At 45.6% G+C, this 19020-nt stretch overlaps 1 protein-coding gene across 2 annotated transcripts in view; it reads left to right on the forward strand.

Moving 5' to 3' along the window:
• Window positions 1-18565, forward strand: part of Dpysl3 (dihydropyrimidinase like 3) — a 107266-nt gene extending 88701 nt beyond the window's left edge. For both annotated transcript variants that reach the window (XM_021266171.2, XM_004854360.4), the window contains exons 7-14: window positions 1944-2012; window positions 5052-5172; window positions 8436-8592; window positions 9238-9379; window positions 10751-10921; window positions 11963-12142; window positions 13695-13857; window positions 15263-18565. In XM_021266171.2, the coding sequence (XP_021121830.1) occupies window positions 1944-2012; window positions 5052-5172; window positions 8436-8592; window positions 9238-9379; window positions 10751-10921; window positions 11963-12142; window positions 13695-13857; window positions 15263-15351 (1092 nt within the window). In that variant the 3' untranslated portion in view covers window positions 15352-18565. The remainder of the gene's footprint in view (window positions 1-1943; window positions 2013-5051; window positions 5173-8435; window positions 8593-9237; window positions 9380-10750; window positions 10922-11962; window positions 12143-13694; window positions 13858-15262) is intronic.
• The last annotated feature ends 455 nt before the right edge of the window (window positions 18566-19020 follow it).

A 19020-nucleotide genomic window follows, 5' to 3' on the forward strand; every position in this document is an offset into this window, starting at 1 on the left:
ACAAACAAGAGCAGTTTTCAGACCTTTCTAGCTGACAGGGTAGTGTGAGGGTACAGCATCTCCAGCCATTCATTTAAGAAATGCTTTTTATTTTATTAGTACATGTTTGAGTATGTAATGATTATATTCATTGTGAGTACTTGGTACATGTACATAACACATCCACATGCACATAAGCATCAGTGGGTCATTACATGTCATCTTTAATCTTTCAACTGTAAGTAAAACCATAGATTTTAGAATAAGACTTCCCATGAGCAGTGTATTAGAAGAGCTAGATTTTCCTGATTCCACATACTCTCATTCAGTAGTTCAGTAGTAGAGTTCATTAAAGTGTATCTTGAAGACGTATCCCAGCTGGGTATGGTGGTGCACAGTTGTAATCCCCATACTCTAGGAGACCGAGGCAGGAGGATCTCAAGTTCAAACCTAGCTTGGGCAACTTAGCAATTTATAGAGACACTGTCTCAAAATGAAAAATAATAAAAAGGGAGGAGCTCAATACAAAGGCCCTGGGTTCAATCTCAGCCTCCCCAACACCCCCACCAAAAAAAAAAGAAAAAAAGGAAATAGGTCCCTAGTAACTGTGTTTGGAATCCACTGCTTGAGCTAGCTTTTCTCTGTGCATTATCATGGTACACACGAGCAAGAGAGAACTGAGTGTTACATAAGAAAAAAGATACTGTCACCATCAACCGTAAACTTCGTGTGACTTAAGGTGCTTCAGAGTGGACACGCACAAAAGTTTGGAAGAAATTTTATTCCATTGAGGTTCAAATAAATGAGGACAATGAGAATGACAAGTAGAGGTCCTTTGCTGGAAAAAAGTAGCGTGTGACCTTTTATGCAACTTTCCATCTCTTACATACACTTTCCTTTTTACTCCTCTTTTAGAAATTTTGAGTTGTGAACAACAAAAAAAATCAAAAGGTTCTTTTTCTCCAAGGGATAATTTTTCTAAAGGTCTCAGAGTTGTAAAGTGAGATGAGACTTGCCTTACTCCCCACTTCCTCGCAGGCTCAGGACACTCCCAGGTCACTCGGCTGGTTTGCTGGAAGTAGTTTTAGGAATTTCAGGGTGAATGCCAGCAAAACTGCAGGTATGGTGCTTTTGGATTCCTGCCAGTTCCAATTAGCCCTGTGTGTGTTCAGTGTCCAGCCACCTGCTTCTTCAGGAAAGCTGGCCAGAAGTCTGAGGGGTTCAGCACTCAGCCACCAGGGCCAGGGAGATCACCTAGTGTCCACTGTTCAACTAAGGAGAATTTGACCAAATCACTAACTCAGTGCTGTCTGGAGGTATTATTTCATATGGTTAAACTCTGAATTCATTCATTTAAGCCATAGGTGTAAAGCATAAAAACCCAGAGGGCTTAATTGAAATGTAGATTACTAGGTTTTCCCCTTACCATCTGATTTGGTAGGATTAGGCTAAAATAGGGCCAGAAATTGGCATTGCTGTAAAGCAGCTCAGGTGATTCTGGTGGGGGTGGTGGCCGGATCGCACTTTGGGGAATGTTGCACTAAACTGTAAATTCCATGAGGTCACAGGAATTCAAGTACTTAGCCTAGCATAAAGCAGATACTCAGTAAATTTTTTTGGATAAATAAGTTTAAAAGTGCAGAAATGAATAAACCAACAAGTTAAGCAAGTGGGCTTTCATGGGCAGCTGAGTCTGAAAGATACGGAGAGTAAGTGACCTGGCAGGACTTCTGATAGGTAATACAGACAAAAAAATGGATGTTCTCATAGACCAACTAACTGTCTTACTTGTAATAAAGAAGTCACACTTACACGGCAACTCCAAATACAGAGAATTAATGTTTGTTGCACATACATATTTTATTCTTTTTTTTAAGCATGTTTAGATCAGAATATAGCAGTATAATTTTTCCACATCGAGTTGAGCTCATCTAAGAATTTATTGGGTTTTTTCCTCATTCTAGGAGCAAAACCGGATGTTGGAAATGGGGATAACTGGCCCAGAAGGCCATGTGCTGAGCAGACCAGAAGAGGTAAGATGGGGCGGGGGGGTAGAAGCTGTAGCAGTAGAGCTTTTTATCAGCATCTCCTGGGAGACTCTGATTATTGCAGTCCCAGCCACCTATCACTCATGTTATATATAGAGAGTACCTGTTGGCTTGCTTTTCCGAGCCACGTACACACACAGTTACGATGAAAACACTAATAGTGAGAAATCTACGCGTACAAGAAAGCAGTATCAAAATATTTCTTTTAAAGACCACTTCTGACCCACCATAGCTCAAGGACCTGTGAAAATAAGTCAGAAAGGAATGCAAAGAACATGCTTACTTCTGACCCCCAATCTCTTTGACATAGTACAAGCTGCAGTATGCTCAGTTGATTTTCAGTATGAGTTGTAAATTGCTAATGCCTTTCTTAATCATTGTGAATCTTGGAGACATTTCCACTTCCTGTCTTATTTCACACTATGTTTTGATGCTTGCAATGTATTGATCACATGAACAGGAGGTTGAGTAGTCTTTTTCATAGGCATTATGCCCATTGATTTGCCTAAGTTGATGATTATATCCAGGTTTCCACATGGTGCATACATGATGATGCACAGCTACAGAACCAGTAAAATGTGACCAGTGACTGATTCCTTGCCTCTAGGATGTCAGCAGCTTCACCTGCTGGCAGAGGGCACAGAGCTGGGAATTGGCTGCCCGAATGACTGAGAGCAAGTTGGCTTTGGGAGAGCAGCTGGGATCTGGAACCTGGAGTTGATCCAAGGCTTTTTGTATCAGTGAAGTAAATTCTTTTGCTCTACTGTCATTCTAGACTCCACAATAGATAGAAAAGAATCAGAACCAGAAAAGACAGGGTTCCATGGCCCAGGTCTTCTAGAGACTTTTTAACAATGTGACACACACACAGAAAAACGTTCACATCTTAAGGATGCAGTAATTTTCACAAACTGAATGCATGTATATAAGTAGCACCCAAGCAGCAATACAGAATTTTTTCAGCTCCCCAGAAACTCTCTTGTGTCCAGTGATATTTTAATTGCCATTTGAAATAATTGAGAAGCTTGTATTGAAATAATTTTAAAGATTGTGTCATAGCATTCCTGAAAAATCTGTCTTCTTAATAATACCTGGTCTTTTCTACAGAACACATAGCTGGTACCATGCTGATTGCATGCCTTATCTTAGTTATTCATACTGCTGCTCCAGGTAGTTGACATTATTGCACAGGTAAAGAACCTGAAGCTCAGAGAGGTTAAGCCACTGGCTGATCATGTTTGAAGAACTGGAAAATCGTCCACAGTGTGAGCAGGCCAGGGTGATCAGCACTGTTTGTAAAACTCTGTAAATGTTGGTCACTGGAGAGATGTGCTGGCAGGATAGATTTCTTCAGCAGCAGCCAGGGGATTTCAGAGCAAGGTCTATTTTTGTTCCTTGGTTTGTTTTTTCAACCTTCCCCCACCCTAACCCTCCCAACCTTCTCCTGGTTCCCGTCTCCTTTTTAGTAAAAAAAAGCCTCTCAGTTGCAAATCTCTACAACCCTGGAAGCCCTTTTGGGTGAAGTTGGAGGGTGATGTAACCTTCCAAAGATAGTCATGCTGTGGAAGTGTGGAAAAACCTGCAATGTTGGGAGGGAAGGAGATCAAAGAGGCCATGGCTGCAGTCATGGGGGCGCTGAAGTGATCAGCAAAGATGTGAAGGGGGAGGAATGAGGAGGGAGGAGCCAACCCATCTCTTTTCAAGCACCTCAGGATATCCTCTCCAGTGATGCTCTTCAGGGTGGAACCTGAGGCTCAGAGCACCACTGCAGGGTGCAGTGGGGCGCTTAGGGTGGCTGTGTTCACTGCACTCAGGGGCCCTCTGGACTTTGTCCGCACCAAATAAATGCAGCTTGATGGATGCCAGCTTAGCCCAGCACATTCTAGAGCCAGTCTGCTGAGTTCCAGGCAGGGACTGGTTTGTATTAGACAACCACTGGGCATCTGCAAGCTATTTTGGTGTTTTTCTAAGTGTTGGGCCGCACAGACTAACCAGAAAGTCATATTAATACAAAAAGGAACTGTTGGTTATCAAATGGAGAAATGCCAGTGTCTGTGCTCTAGGCTGAATAGGACTGATTGGGCTTTGAGTAATAACAGATGCAGACTGCTTAGAAACTGATCAGCAATAAGACCAATAGCTGCCCCTCAAGGGCCACTTGACTTGTTCCAGAAGTCAGGTGATTGCTTGCAAAGACTAACCCATTTAATCCTCATAGCAGCCCTAAGTGCCAGGTCCTGTTAATATCCCCACTTTACATGCAAGGAAACTGAGGTGTCAGGAGGTCGTGTACTGTACCTGAGGTCACTCAGCTTATAACTAAAGGACTCAGACTTAGGCCACCTGAGACAGCCTGAGCTCTCAGACCCTCCTTTGTTAATAAAATAGGGGAAGCTCATTACTTGTTCTCAACAAATGCAACTGGGTTGGAGAGCGTATTTGAAAACATGAATTCTACATGAGGGTGGGATGGAAGAAATCAATACTAAAAGAAATCTTTGTGCTGAGAAGAGTGGAGGTTATTTTGGTAAGAAACGCTTCCTAGAATGCACCCTTTGCAGACTACCTCTTGCTTCAGGAAAGAATTGGAGGAGCTGATGCCTAATTGCCTTTACTGATTAGTCTACACTTGATGTTTTTGCAGAGAACCTACCTTGAAACTATAGGGAAGCAAAGACTTCCATTCAAGTACAGCCTTTGTGATGACCACAGGGAAGACTCGGGATTCTAGTGGAGAACAAATCAATAGGGACTCGGTGCCAGCACCGGTCAGCCCCAGCCCTATGCTGTGTTCTCTTGTCTGTTTTACCATGAGGGACAGAGGCACTGAGGAGCTAAGCAAAGCATAGAGCTGGAGGTGATGGATCTGAGATGCAGGTTCAGGTCTCTTAATGCCAGATCCTTCTAGATTTTAAACTTCTGCACAGCGCTGTGTTCTCACCATCTGTGGAGGTAGGAGTGTGGCCAGGGTAAGAGGCTCAGGTTCCTGTCGACTCCTGGTTCTGTGGTTGTTTGTTTTTGCAGCTGGAAGCTGAGGCTGTGTTCCGTGCCATCACCATTGCCAGCCAGACTAATTGCCCTCTGTACGTCACAAAGGTCATGAGCAAGAGCGCGGCTGACCTCATCTCACAAGCCAGGAAAAAAGGTGATGGGTGTTCTTAGAGCCCCTGCCACACCATATGGTCCCTTCCCTCCTTGGTTCTGTATAATATAAATGGTGCCTGTTTTGCTCACTGCCTTGCTCACTAGGAAACCTCTGTCCCACTCAGGATCCAGAGATTTTCCCACCTGGGGCTCAGGAAGGTTCAGTGCCTTGCCTAGGATGCCACAGCCTGAACAGATCATTGTGAGACTTGACGCATCTTCTCTCCTCATTTTGATCTTTCATTTCCAGTTCACATTATTTGAACTTTATAAGTGCACACTAGTCAAGATTACTGCAGGTACCACAGTCAAAGATCCACCCCAAACTGGCTTCAACAAGCAAACAGAAGCCAGTGATTGCTTGTGGGTATTTTACACATGGCCACACTGAGGGGTTTTAACAATGTTATCTATCACTCTTACTACATTCTTGGCTCTCTTGCTCTTCCCTGGGGGCTTTATGTTCATTGTGAACAGTATCAAGGTTAGATTCCAGGAGCACTGGGACTGCCTTGGCTTGGGTCATGTGCTCATTCCTGAACCAAAGACTGCTCTGGAGATGATGTATAATCTAGCCATGACCGAGGGAGGAGAATAGCACAGGCTCCCCCAGCTGACCACATAGGTTAGCATGGCTTATTTTAGAAGAGGGGATGAATGAGTCTTCAAAAGATGTCTACCACCATGGTCTTCAGGGCACAAGGCCCTGTCCCCACTGCCTTCCACCTTCTGCTTCATTTCCCCACTGCTGTTAACTTGACCTTCAGTTCCTAACTTGAGCTTAGCTAAAGTTTATTACCATTTTCAAGCTTTCTTCTCTATTTTTGGTACTTGTCCTCAGTGGCAGAGTAATAGGCTCAGTTGTGGATCTGATAAATGAGTAGTGTGGTGGAGAAAGTGGAGGTGGAAGTTGTATGTCTGGTTGTGAAAGAGGACTCAGCAGGCCCAATTGTACCCTCATTACTGCTATGGGTCAGTGACCAGCTGGTAATGGAGAGACCAACATGAGTGACTCATCTGCCAGACTGGACTGTGAAATTCCATGTGTGGTGACTGAGTGGCTAAAAATAGCTCCAGCTGACTCTGCCAGCTGAGTTTTCAGTGCCTGGCCTTTGGGCAAAGGATAACCCTTTCCTTATGGAAGGGAAATCTTCCTAATTGCCCAGGCTTGGCTGGCAGGTTCCGGGATATCTCCTACCTCATCTTGTTCATGGTGAGCTGCTGTTTTCTCCCTCAGCATTCAAATGCCTCAGCTGACATGGCAGGGTTGCTCTGCTGGATGTAAGTCATTGGGTGAGAATCAGGACCCATTCTTGGAGAAAAGGAATGGGAGGGGGCCTGTGCAGGACCTCACCCACCCCATCACACATCCTTTGATCCAGGACCACCCACCACACTCACCTCTGGTGGCCTGGATCCCACCCTCAGGATGACCTGGAGACCTTCGAGGATGGGCTGTTTCAGTTGAATGCTTATTTCGAAGTTCATGGTGAAGAATTCCTACCCCTTACCCTTCTGGCTCATGATTCCCTGGCAAAGAGAACTAGTGCAGCTGTGTCTCCAGGGTGGAACAATGTTTCCTTTCAATGATGAAAAACTGGCTGCTGAGATTGAAGCCAGTAAACATCTCAGACTGTCATCCTCAGAGAAGGAATCAAGAGCATCCCGAACAGGAAGACAGTGCAGCGGGGCTTACTCTTCCCCCCTGACCACATTTCTTTTTAACTCCAAAGGAAAGTAATCATCCTTGACCCATGAATAACTCTGCATGGCTGCTCAGAATTAGAATTAGAAAGCTTCAATTTAATGAGGACCGACATAATGCCCAGCACTGGTTGTATAGAATTCTCAGAGAGCACGAAGGCATGTTATGCAAGCATTATTGTCCTCCTATTTCAGATGAAGAAGCTAGAGTGCAGCTTGACTAGGGTCTCCCTGCTATGCGGCCTGGCATTGAAACTCAAACATAATGACAATCCTTGCTTCTTGCAACACGTAGTCCAGAAGAACTGCTCTTCCACTTTTAAGGTTGTATTTCTTTGGATAGTAGTTGAGTGCTTGCCTTGACTCTCTTTTCATTTCTTTGTGGCCGTAGATGCTTTAGTGTGGTAAATGTTTTTGGAGAGCCTTGAAATCCTCATCAGTTACACATCAGTCTTCTTACCACCTCCTCATAGAGCAGGGATACCCTATGTGAACCACTGCTATGCCTCTCTCTTCCATCTGGCAGACGTTACTGATCAGTCAGGAATGCTTTCTGGTGAGACAAGAAGCATTATTAGAATTCTTTCCCACCTGGAATTCCAGTTAATTACCAGTTGGATGGAGTTGAAGCAAGGTGAAACTTCTTTATAACCCTGCCATAGAGACTCTTGGAGTTGATCTGAGTGAACTTTGACAGTGAAGAAGGACCAGTGCTAAAGGAGCCCAAGACTGTGCAGGGCACCTTGGACTCCAAGTCAGTTGGCATGGAGAAGCTTGATACCTCCTCCTTCCTATGAGCAGCACTTGCATTCTGTATTATATCCCTCCTCTTTAAGAAGCTCAACAAGAGCTTAGATCATTGTACCTTCCACGCCCTTCCTCACCTCTCTTCAGTTAAGCCCTTGGCTCCTGACAGAAACCAAGAAGCTTGCCTCACCTTTGATATGCTCAGGCTGTAGGTGCTTCTGGAGCAGGTCACTCTTTGCTTTAGGTTAAGAAGAAAACCATGATGGTAAAGGTCATGGGAGGGCTCTGATCCACAGGAATGGATTTCACTTTGTGGAACCAATGCATGTCCTTGTATCAGAAGGATCTCCAAATTCCCAGTGATGTGAGGTATTTTCAGGACTTCAGGCCTTAGAATGGAATCAGCATTTACTGAGAACCAACTATGTGCCAGATTCCTCCCATTTGCTAAATCCTTTCATTTCTCAAAGCCTGACACATAGACATTATCTTGTTTCATCAATTCTAGGATATATTTATTTTGCATTTTAATATTTCTGAAATGAAGATAAATCTTACAATCAATGCATTTTTTTATTTCCTTTGCCTCAAATTTTAATTTGCTTCAGAATTTGAAAATTAATGCTGTACCTCACAACCAGTACTTATTATCTAGGGAATGCAAAATTGTTCACATTTAGCAGAGAGAAAAGCAAAGACATAAAAAAGGTGGGGACATGGACTTGAACGAGGGTCTGCCCAACTCCAGAGGTATAAGCTTGCAGCAGGCTCTGGAGCTGAACAAACCCATTGCCTGTTTCCTCCCCCTTCTAGGAAACGTGGTCTTTGGGGAGCCCATCACTGCCAGCCTTGGTATAGATGGAACCCATTACTGGAGCAAGAACTGGGCCAAGGCAGCTGCATTTGTGACATCCCCACCTCTGAGCCCTGACCCAACCACTCCTGACTACATCAACTCTTTGCTGGCCAGGTCGGTGCGGGACTGTCAGGCAGCAGGTGGTTTGTGGGAACATTGTGGGGCCAGCTGGGCTGGGGGCTGGGTGACTATCCACCAACGACACTCCTGTCTAAAGGGCAAAATTCTCCTGCAGTCTGGAGTACAGAGAACAAGTGCTTCTTCTCATATTTCAAATGGCAGTTCAGTAATAATGTTATAATGACCATGCCAGTTAATGCCTATGTGATCTTATTTGTTCCTCATAACAACTTTACAAGTCGGGCACTGTTATTATCACCACTTGACAGATTAAGCAACTGAAGGCCAAAAAGCTGAAATTATTTGCCTAAATTCAAATGGTTGTTCATGACTCTTAGCCAAAATTATAGAAAGTCATGCTTGTTCCTACCCTCTGTGGACATGGAGGGTCAGGCCATCGCTCTATTAAGTCCCTTATATTTTGCGACCAAAGAGATGATATGATTCCACCCCCTCATTTTCCAGATGGGGTACCTGACCCCAGGAAGGGTAAGACACTCACCCAGGCTCACACAGCTCAGAAGGGGTAGAGAAGGAATTCCACACTGAAGTAGTCAGACTACATTCTAGATACAGATTCAGTCTCCCCACGTGCCCCAGATATCCCACTGCTTATGGGCCACTTTTTTCCTTTTCCAGCGGTGATCTGCAACTCTCTGGCAGTGCGCACTGCACCTTCAGCACTGCTCAGAAAGCCATTGGGAAGGACAACTTCACAGCCATCCCCGAGGGCACCAACGGCGTAGAGGAGAGGATGTCCGTCATCTGGGACAAGGCTGTGGTGAGCAACTGAGGTCCTGGGTGGGTGGCCAGGGACAAGATAACCTTGGGCCGGATCAGAGCCTCTGGTACCAACCCAGCTGAGCTCCTGCTCCTCAGACCTCTGCTGGTGCAGATGCACAGGGTCAGATGAATCTCACACCTGCTAAGGGTCCACAGAGCTAGACGGCTCGGGTAACTTGGGAATTTACCATCTACTGATGAATCCAGAAGTCCAGGGTTCTGAAGGGTTTCCTTGTCTGGAATCTCAACAGGAACCAGACACATAGCCTTGGTGCTTAAAATACTCATGAATTAATTCTTCTTTTTTTTGAAAGTTTTATGATTTCTTTTGAAAGGGCTAGAAACAGTGCTTTGAAATGGTGGGCCAGAAGACTGTGCCTAACATCTGTCTGCCCATCGAATGTGCCATGCACTGAGGACATACAGCCATTCGGCTCTCTAAGACATTGTCTATCAGTGCTTTTCACATCCCAAGGGCTGATAAAAGCAACAGCCAAGGAAACAGAGGCTCGTGAAGATTTTAGTAAAATTAGTAATAAACTCATTAAGTTGATTGCTTTCCTGTTTGTAGCACCAAATAGAATGTGTATGAACTAATGGCTCATTCATCTACATAATCTAATCCACTGAGTCTTTTTTCCTTGTCTCCTAGGGAACTCAGAGCTAGATTTTAAATTCACATCTTTCCTTAGTCATTTCATTTTAAGAAAACAGAAAAGATAATTTTTTTTGTCCCTTCACTTACATGGTTAGCTTTTGTCTTTCTTTTTTATAATTATATATTTATGAATGTATGTATGTGTGTATCCTAGCACTATTTGAATTTGTAAAAAAGTAATATATACATTCCTTGCTGCATAATGATATTTCAGCCAATAATGAGCGACATAAGGAGTCCTGTAAGATCGTATTGTCTAGTTTGATCACAGCAGTCTTAGTTCGTGGTATGTGCACTCTGTGCTTCTGTGACATCCACACAGTGATGAAACTGCCCCTAATGTACTTCTCAGAACCCCGCCCCATTGTGAAGTGAGGTGTAGCTGTCTGTTTGAATTGCCAACGTGATACATCCTCAATAAAGAACACTTGGAAACCTCAGACAAGCACACACATGAAAAAAGCACAAATCTCTCATAATTAGGCAACTGAGGGATGACCTTGGCTGTCCTCAGGTGAGACCTTGCAATTCATCCTGTGCATGGACACAGACACACACACACGCAGCCCCCTGACCATGTTCCTCACCTGTGGGACGCCTCATTCCTGGGCCTGCATGGTCCTCTTCCCCTGGGACCAGAAACCCCCACACTGACTGGTATAGATGATGCGGAGATAAGCTATACACACAGAATTTTTTGTGTTTCACTAGGCCACAGGAAAAATGGATGAAAACCAGTTTGTGGCTGTGACAAGCACAAATGCTGCCAAGATCTTTAACCTGTATCCCCGCAAGGGCAGAATATCTGTGGGCTCTGACAGCGATCTGGTCATCTGGGATCCAGATGCTGTGAAGATCGTCTCTGCCAAGAACCACCAGTCGGTAAGACTGGGCCTTTGGGAGGGGAGGGATGGGGAGAATGTCACTTCACAGAGCACCGTCAGGAGAAGTGGGGTGTGGTTAGAGCAGGCTGGCCACAGTCATGGTCCCTCCCACATCTTAGTCGCTTGGAACTTACCCTGTGGACGCCTCTCTCCTGCCTGCCTGGTGGACTGCCCAGAAGAGGGTGCTCAGGTCACTGGTCAGAGGCTGATAGACACCCTCCCCCCATTCTCATGTTTGCAGAGGCTCAGTCTTTTTGTTTTGAGAAGAGAGAAACTATAAATATTTTTGTCTTATGTTCCCATCTGTGTGCAAAATAATAACCAAAGCTCAGTATATACAACAGGTACTCAATACGCACTAGTGAAAAATGTTTCGGCACTTGTGTTTCAGGCACTGTGCTTTTAATTCACTGAATCTCCACAGCAGTCTTCTGCAGGTGGGTGCTACCATTCTCTCCATTTCATAGGAAGGGAGATGGACATGCAGAGAGATTAAATCATGGATGCAGCGGGCCAGGGGTAAAGGTGGTATTTATACCTGGACAATCTGCCTCCCAGCTGATGTTTTCAGCCACTTTGCAGTGAGTTCTCCCCTTAGTTGAGTCAGGATAGGAGGCAGGGAGAGAGAGAGAGACCCCGTTTTTGGTGGTGATGGCCTTTGCTTATACATGGTGTCATAGCTCATTGTGTAATTTTGAGCAAGTAGGACCCAGTGGCCACAGCTCCCTCTGTGTAACACTCAACACAAAGGCTCCATTACTCAGCTTCGCTGTGAGTACTATGGGCAGCAGAAATTGACTTCCACTGCATACCCTAATAAAGACTGGACATTCTTCCTTGTCACAAGGCCAGTCTTGCTTAGCAACTGTCCGCCTCGTGGTCCTGTCTGCCCATGGCAACGTTGCAGATTCACCATGTGAATTTTTCTTGCCAGCCTGGTTTCTAGAGACCCTGAACATAGGTTTCCAAATACAGCATGTGACCTCTGTCCTCCTCTTCCTGTGCCCATTCCGTGCCTTTGTCCCCACTTCACCTCCAGGCTGCAGAATACAATATCTTTGAAGGGATGGAGCTGCGTGGGGCGCCCCTGGTCGTCATCTGCCAGGGCAAGATCATGCTGGAAGATGGCAACCTGCATGTGACCCAGGGGGCTGGCCGCTTCATCCCCTGCAGCCCCTTCTCCGACTACGTCTATAAAAGAATCAAAGCCAGGAGGAGGGTAAGGAGCAGGTGGAGCCTGTGTGACCTGCCCAGGCTCAGGGATGGTAACCCCAAGACCAGGGAGGGCTGACTTTGAGAGACTCTCACAGAGAAATTCAGCAACATGCTCATCGTCCTGAAGAGCCCGTAACGCACTTAATGTGCGGTGAAAGACAGTTTTGAAAACAAGCTATCTTCCAAATAATTTCCTTACATTTTATATTTAAAATACTGTAAAATTTGAATAATCTGTTACAGTTTTTGTAAAAAAATAAGTGAAAAGCTCTCAAAAAGCCCCCAAATTAAGGCTTAAAACAAGAACTAGCAGTCCATACCCACCCGTCCCTGTCCCAACCTGACCAGGGCTATTCCATAGGGCGCATACAACTTTCAGCTACTGTGTTTCAAATAAAATCTTATTTATGTCCCTGACTTTGGACACACACACACACACACACACACACACAAGCTGTAGTTCATTTAAGGTTGAGGGTCAAACATTTCTTTCCTGATTTTCTCCCCTTTCTCACCTCCGTGTCACCTTCCTATAATCATAAGGCTTCACAAAGCAAGGTTAGATGAGATCCACACTCCAATGTCGGCCTAAGAGAAGGGAATGAGACTCAAAGCTTCCTAGACTCACTCTTTCTTTATATTAATGTGACTTGGATTCTGGAACTAAAGAGATGCCGATGATCTAGAGTCATGCATGATGAAATTATTCACAACTCATTACCACGTGCACATTTTCTGAGCTTGGCTTCTGTGCCTGCACCCAAGTCACCAGCTTGGAGGGGGGGCACAGCAGAGAGGGTGCTGCCAGGAGCTGCCAGGAGCATCCGGTCAGTGACCAGATGTGTTGGAGGCCGAGTATGGCTGTGCTCCTCCTTTGGAGTCTCACCGTGTTTGTCTGTGGACTGTAAGGCCCCTGGGGAAGCCACTGTGTTTCACTGACCATAAATGCCATGATCACTGTAATGCCCAGCACAGCGAATGCACTCGGTGACGTTGCTGGCTGGCTCCTCAGTTCCAGATCAGGTTCACAGCCACAGCCAGCAGTCAGCAGGTCAGACCCCAGACTCTCATTTCAGTGCCTGTCACTGCTGATCTGTGCTGTGGAGTGTGAGGGTGGAGGCTCCATACAGTCCCACCCGGCAGCCAGCACATGTGACCTCAGCTCAGCCTGCTGCCTTTCCCTGTCCTTCTCCTCATGCTGTGCTCATAGCTTTTCTTCATTCTGCAACAGTTCACCTTCAGCACTCTGCACTTCTGTTCCCTCTGCTGGCGACACAGCCATTCATACCACTCCTCTGTGTGCCCAGCCTTGTCCCTCCCCAGAGCCCAACCCCATAACAGGGTCCTTTGGTCCTTCAGATGGAAGCTCAGCTGGGTAGAAAGGGCTTCATGGGCCATCTCCATCTCAATCTGGTTGCAACATCTTTCTTTATTGTATATATACTATTTCTCCCTTCCTTAAAGTACGTTCATCATCATCATCTCCTCCTTCCCTGCACACAAGTAGGCCCTAAACTGTTTATGAATGAGGGTGATGTGCCATTTCTCTGCTGCAGATGGCCGACCTGCATGCCGTCCCGAGGGGTATGTACGATGGGCCCGTATTTGACCTGACTACCACCCCCAAAGGGGGCACCCCTGCGGGCTCCACCCGGGGATCCCCCACCCGGCCCAATCCGCCTGTGAGGAATCTCCACCAGTCTGGATTCAGCCTGTCTGGTGAGTGGACAAGCTGGTCCAGGGCGGGGAGAAGGGAAACCAGTGTTCTGGGGCTGTAGGATGCACCTGTGGGCTCCTGGAATGAGCCTTCCGGCCCAGTGCTGGCGTCCTCTGTAAGGGTGTTTACTGGGACAAGCAGCTGAGGGGTCCTGGTCAGAAAGTCAGACAAGGCACAGGCAGGTTAGAGGTCAAGGTTAAATAAGGACAGCTTCTGCTTAGAGATCAGAACTGGTCGGGGACAGGGCAAGGGAGCCGATTTTCACTCTAAATTGATACCGATTTTCTACGCTAACCTTTGAGAACTATGCAGTATATATTGTGTGTGGTCTTAAACTTGTACTGGTTAAAAGAAAGCTCACATTGTTCTTTTGCTCAAATTGCTAGATTCTTCTAGCCTAGGATTTTTATTATATTCTCCCCTCCATACTAGTAATAATGCTAACAGCAGCTTCCATTGATAGAACATTTACTACGGGTTACTTATTAATTTTATCTATTCTTTAAGAACTCTCTGAAATAAGTGAAACGTAATTGCTCATAGCCAGTAGTCTTAAAACAGGGAATAATACTAGATTTGTATCCCTGTCATGAACAGTTTAAATTGGAGGGAAGCAAGATAATAAGAAAAGATATATTTGAGGCAAAAATCACAGGATATAGGGAAAGGAAGAGAAGAAATAGGAAGAAAAAGAGATGAGAAACAGGGAAAAGGACAAAGGGCTCAAGGCTTTGAAATAACTCTACCAGAGGTCTGGGTCCGCTGACTCGAGGCAGTTTTCAAAAGTGTTGCAGTGGCTGTTCGCACTGCTCCCAGGCTACCTTTATCATTTAAGTTTTGAAGGCTCCATTCTGAATGGACCCAAGAACACACTGCTTCCCCGGAGGAGCCACTTCCGGCCAGGAAACCTGGGTGGTGGCCTGGCCTCTCTGAGCTCCGCTGTGCGCCCTGGAAGCAGAACAGCAGGAGCAGCGCCCTCTGAACCAGGCGGTGAGGATTACAGATGATGCTTGAACTCTGAAAACCTGGTCAGCCACAGTGGATGAAAGGAGCTGCGTTTTCCATCCTTATTGTTCCTTTTCTTAGTATTTTTACCATGCTGAGGCTCAGATGAGACCTTGATAAGCACTTGGCTTTTCTTTCCAGAAGGTAGTTTTTTCAAGAAGGGGGGAATGAAGTTGGATCCCCGGTACCAAAAAAAAAAAAAGGTGGTGGTGGGGAATGAATATGAAAAATTCAAGACTTGGTGTAAGGTTCCTGGAGGTGATGCGGCAGGAAGGCGCTTAATATCTTACATTTTTATACTTAATCAGCTTCTCTTTTGTTCATACCCCCTCTCCTTTCCTTTCCATTTTTTTTTTTTTTTTTTTTTTCTTTTTTCTTCCTCCTTGGGATTTCTACCTGCAGGCACCCAAGTGGACGAGGGGGTCCGCTCAGCCAGCAAGCGCATTGTGGCGCCCCCTGGAGGCCGCTCTAATATCACATCCCTGAGTTAAGCAACCTTTCCCCAAAGGGGAGCAGAAGCAAGAAGAGATTTTTTTGAAGCCAAAATGGTACACCAATATTTAAGAAAGAAAGCAAATCCAAACGGTTGCGGTATAAAGAATCAATAAGCCTCAAGCCTTATGTTTCTCCATGTTAAGCTCGCTTGCCTAGCTTTACGAATATTGCTTTGTTTTCTGTTTATGCATAGCCTTGATTTGTTGGACCCTCTCCCCCATTTACATGCATGCAATCAGACAGGCCGCTAAGGTGAAAGAGTCTGCTATATTATAGTGTTGAGAGCGTGTGTAGTGCTGCATCTTACGACAAGGGGACAGACAAAGCTGGGAGGTCAGGGAAATGAATAAAAGGGACGCAGGTTATTTGGGGCAAGTGGGTGGTGGGAGTGGAGAGCAAGGTGGAAGGCACCGAGGGCGGGGGTAGGGTGTGTGGGAGGGAGGTGGGTGGGCCGGGTGAGCAGGAGGGGTGTTGTGCATTGTGTTGATGATGTATGTTTATCTCCACGGAGGGGCCACTTCCGGCAGCTGTCACTCACTGCGGTCCCTTGGGGTCTGCAGAGAAGTAGGCTAGTCTTTGGGTTCTCGATTTGTCATGTCCCTTCCTAGTAGATTTTGTTTCTTTGAACATTTATTAAAACAACAAAACTCAACCATTTCTTCCACCTGCTTGATTATACCAGTGTTTGTTCGGGCCCATTTCTTGGTGTTGCTTTCAAATCCTCCTCATTCTTGGCAGGCAGGCCAGATAGGGAGGAGCAAATGACTCATCTTTCCCTCTCATCCTGTCTGCCTCTGTGGTGCTCTTAAAAGGCAACGACTGAGGATGAAGCACAGGCTCTGGTGTGGAGAGCAGCAGAAGCCATGATGCCCCTCCCTCTGACCAAGGCTGAGGAGGCCCTGGCATCTTTGGTAGGGCTTCAGCTCAGATGGGTAGAATGAAGGGCCTCTGTTGCCAATGGTGGGTGCAGATTCTCCTGATCTCCTCAGATCCAGGCACATCAATGACTGCATAGGATTTTTAATCAATTTTTTTTAGTTCTCTAACTTTTCCTGCTAATAGGCAGTCTCAGTTTATATGGCAGTCAACTCAGGATTTGGGAAAGTCAGTCCTAAGCAGAGAAATCACTCTAAGCTTTGTTCACTTTCTCAGTTCTAAGCCATCTGTTTCCGCTTTCACTGGCAGATCCTTGGGGGGGACCTCTGCTTTGGTACTAAAATCCCAGAGTGAGTCCCAGTGACAGGACATGACATCCTGAGAGGTGGTGAAGGAGGTTAGTGGAGTGTTGGCATCTCCCTTGTCTGTCAGAGCTGAGTGTCCATTTCCTTATCAGGTCGCTTCTGCACACTCAAGTTTTGGAGCAGATTCTGTGAGTGAGACAAGGAGTGGAGGGTAGAACAGAGACACCTCACCAGGAAAAATACCTTAAGCCGCTGGTCAGACTTCTGTGCCCTGGGGAAACCCAGCTGATAGAAGCCATAAACCTGTGTACTAAGTACTTTGAAGAGAAGAGCAGGCCTCACACACCTTTTAAGTGCTTAGGAGGAAGCACTGTCCCTGGCTGCAGTTGTTTTTGTTGTTTTGTTTATGGTGCTGGGGATTAAACCCAGGGCCTCACATATGCTAGGCAAACCCTCTGCCACCCCAGCCCTGACTGTAGGTTTTAATAAACTAAAGATTGGAGAAAAGTGATCACTTAGCTGCAAAAAATTTAGAAATAGCTAAGAAAGAGCGTTTTTCATAGCAAGCTACTTTCTGTTCTAATCATGAAAAAGGCTTTCACCTCCTAAAAGGGAATCTTGCTATCTTAAGGCTCTCATGGTGCTTTTATTTTAAGGAAAACCTCAGTAAAAAGGAAAAAAATTAGCTTTAATTTACAATTCAAGTATTTGAGAGCCTACCAAGGAATTCAGAATGACTTTTATATATGAAGGGAGTATGCCAGATATATATATATACCTCAGTAGCCAGGCTGGGCTTTAGATAGATTGCAATACCAGCCATGGCCACCAGATGGAGGAAGAGACACGTAAAGAAACTAGTGCCGGCATCCACTTTTGCATCTTGGGGGAGCCTGACTCATCCCTTCCTGGGCTCGAAGATAAATCTTCGAAGGGCCAATTGGTTATCTGCAGTGCACTTGGGGCTTCCAAAATGCAGCATTCAACCAGAACTTTCTGTCCTGCATGAGCTTTCTATGCTACCAGGATAACCTCCAAGTGCCCTCAGGATGGGCAACACTATCTTGGGAAGCCTCCCTTCCTTCACTCTCCATTAAAACATTTGAGCATAGAGATCCTTGAGGATTCCTAGAAAATGCCCCACTATTTTCTCAACATGAGTACTGAGTAACATGTTAAGTTAAAATTTATACTCCAGTTTGTTCTGTTCCATAGACCTGTGGAACAGCCCTTTGCAAGGGCTTAGGAGTAGAAAACGATGTGGCCCTCTCCTTCTGACCTGCCAGCCTCTCCCCCAGGCTCAGGAGGGCGCCCTGGGTCTTCTCTCTCCCTCCTCAGCGGGTGTTGGCTGGCTCCTCTCCTAGCCTGGCTCCTCTCTGAGGATGGCCCTGCCACCCTGCAACTTTCTTACCTTCTCATTCTGCGGAGTGCTTTGGTGAGGGGCCATGCGGTGGGTGAGTAGTTGAGAATTAATCTGTGGAACTGCTAACCAGCGATTTCTTATTTTCAAAAACTAGTACGATTATAGTCATCAAATACAGCCTCAAATAGCTTTTTCTTTCAAAGTCCACTCGGACTGTAGCGTTGTTCTCCATGGCTGTACCCGGAAAGGCATTCTCTTCTCCCAAGTCCTGAAGCTGAGCCTGGACCCTTGCTGTTCATCCTGAGACGCCCCTTCCAACAGGGTGGACACTTCCCAACTTTGCTTCCTGCCGCAGCCTCCTAGGCCCTGACCCCTAGATGACCCCAGCTTGAGTCCCAGTGCACTCACGAGCTGTCTGGGCACCAGTGTCCTCTCAAGTTTCCCCTTTGAGCAGTGGTGTGTGGGTGTCCGTTCTGTGTCTGGTGGATATGAACAGACAGTAAACCTCCCCATGATCTGTGCTAGCTGTGAGGCCGCTCGCAAACACAGAGCTGTTTGGTTTGAACCATGAGGAAAACTGTGTATTGAGTTAGCTGAGATTAAAGAAAAAACGTTCCTCAAGTGACTGTTAATGTAAACTCGGTTATTAAAATGACTATAAAATTATCAGCCCTGTTCCCCCGTCTCTGTGTGTTATGTGCTGTTTCACCTACTGTGTCAAAATTGCACAATAAGACAAAAATAGTGAGAGGGGCACGTCTGGGGACAGCGGAGTCATTTGGACAAGATGTCTTGCCGTTTTTATTTTTTAGCTGAGGCCACAGAGTTTGATAACCATTATTGAAACATTGGGAAATGATTAGGATTTTCCTATGAATCATCAAATTTAGTACCAATATAGAAGGCCTTACCATTTGCAATAAATCTAGTTAAGTCCAGGAGAGAACCAAAATATTTTTTTTTATCATCACGTAAAGCTTTGCTATCAGTTTGCTTTGTAAACATGTTCTTCTTCTTTCTAAAAGTCTAGACTTGGGCAAAAAACTCCAACTAAATATATGCCAAAGTAGCAAACTTATATCAAGGAGTCAAATGAATGTTCAAAACAAAATCGCTTGCTA

Source organism: Heterocephalus glaber, unplaced genomic scaffold, assembly GCF_053883595.1.
Source record: "Heterocephalus glaber isolate CG9 unplaced genomic scaffold, H.glaber_assembly_v1.0 deba00001463, whole genome shotgun sequence".
Classification (NCBI taxonomy): domain Eukaryota; kingdom Metazoa; phylum Chordata; class Mammalia; order Rodentia; family Bathyergidae; genus Heterocephalus; species Heterocephalus glaber.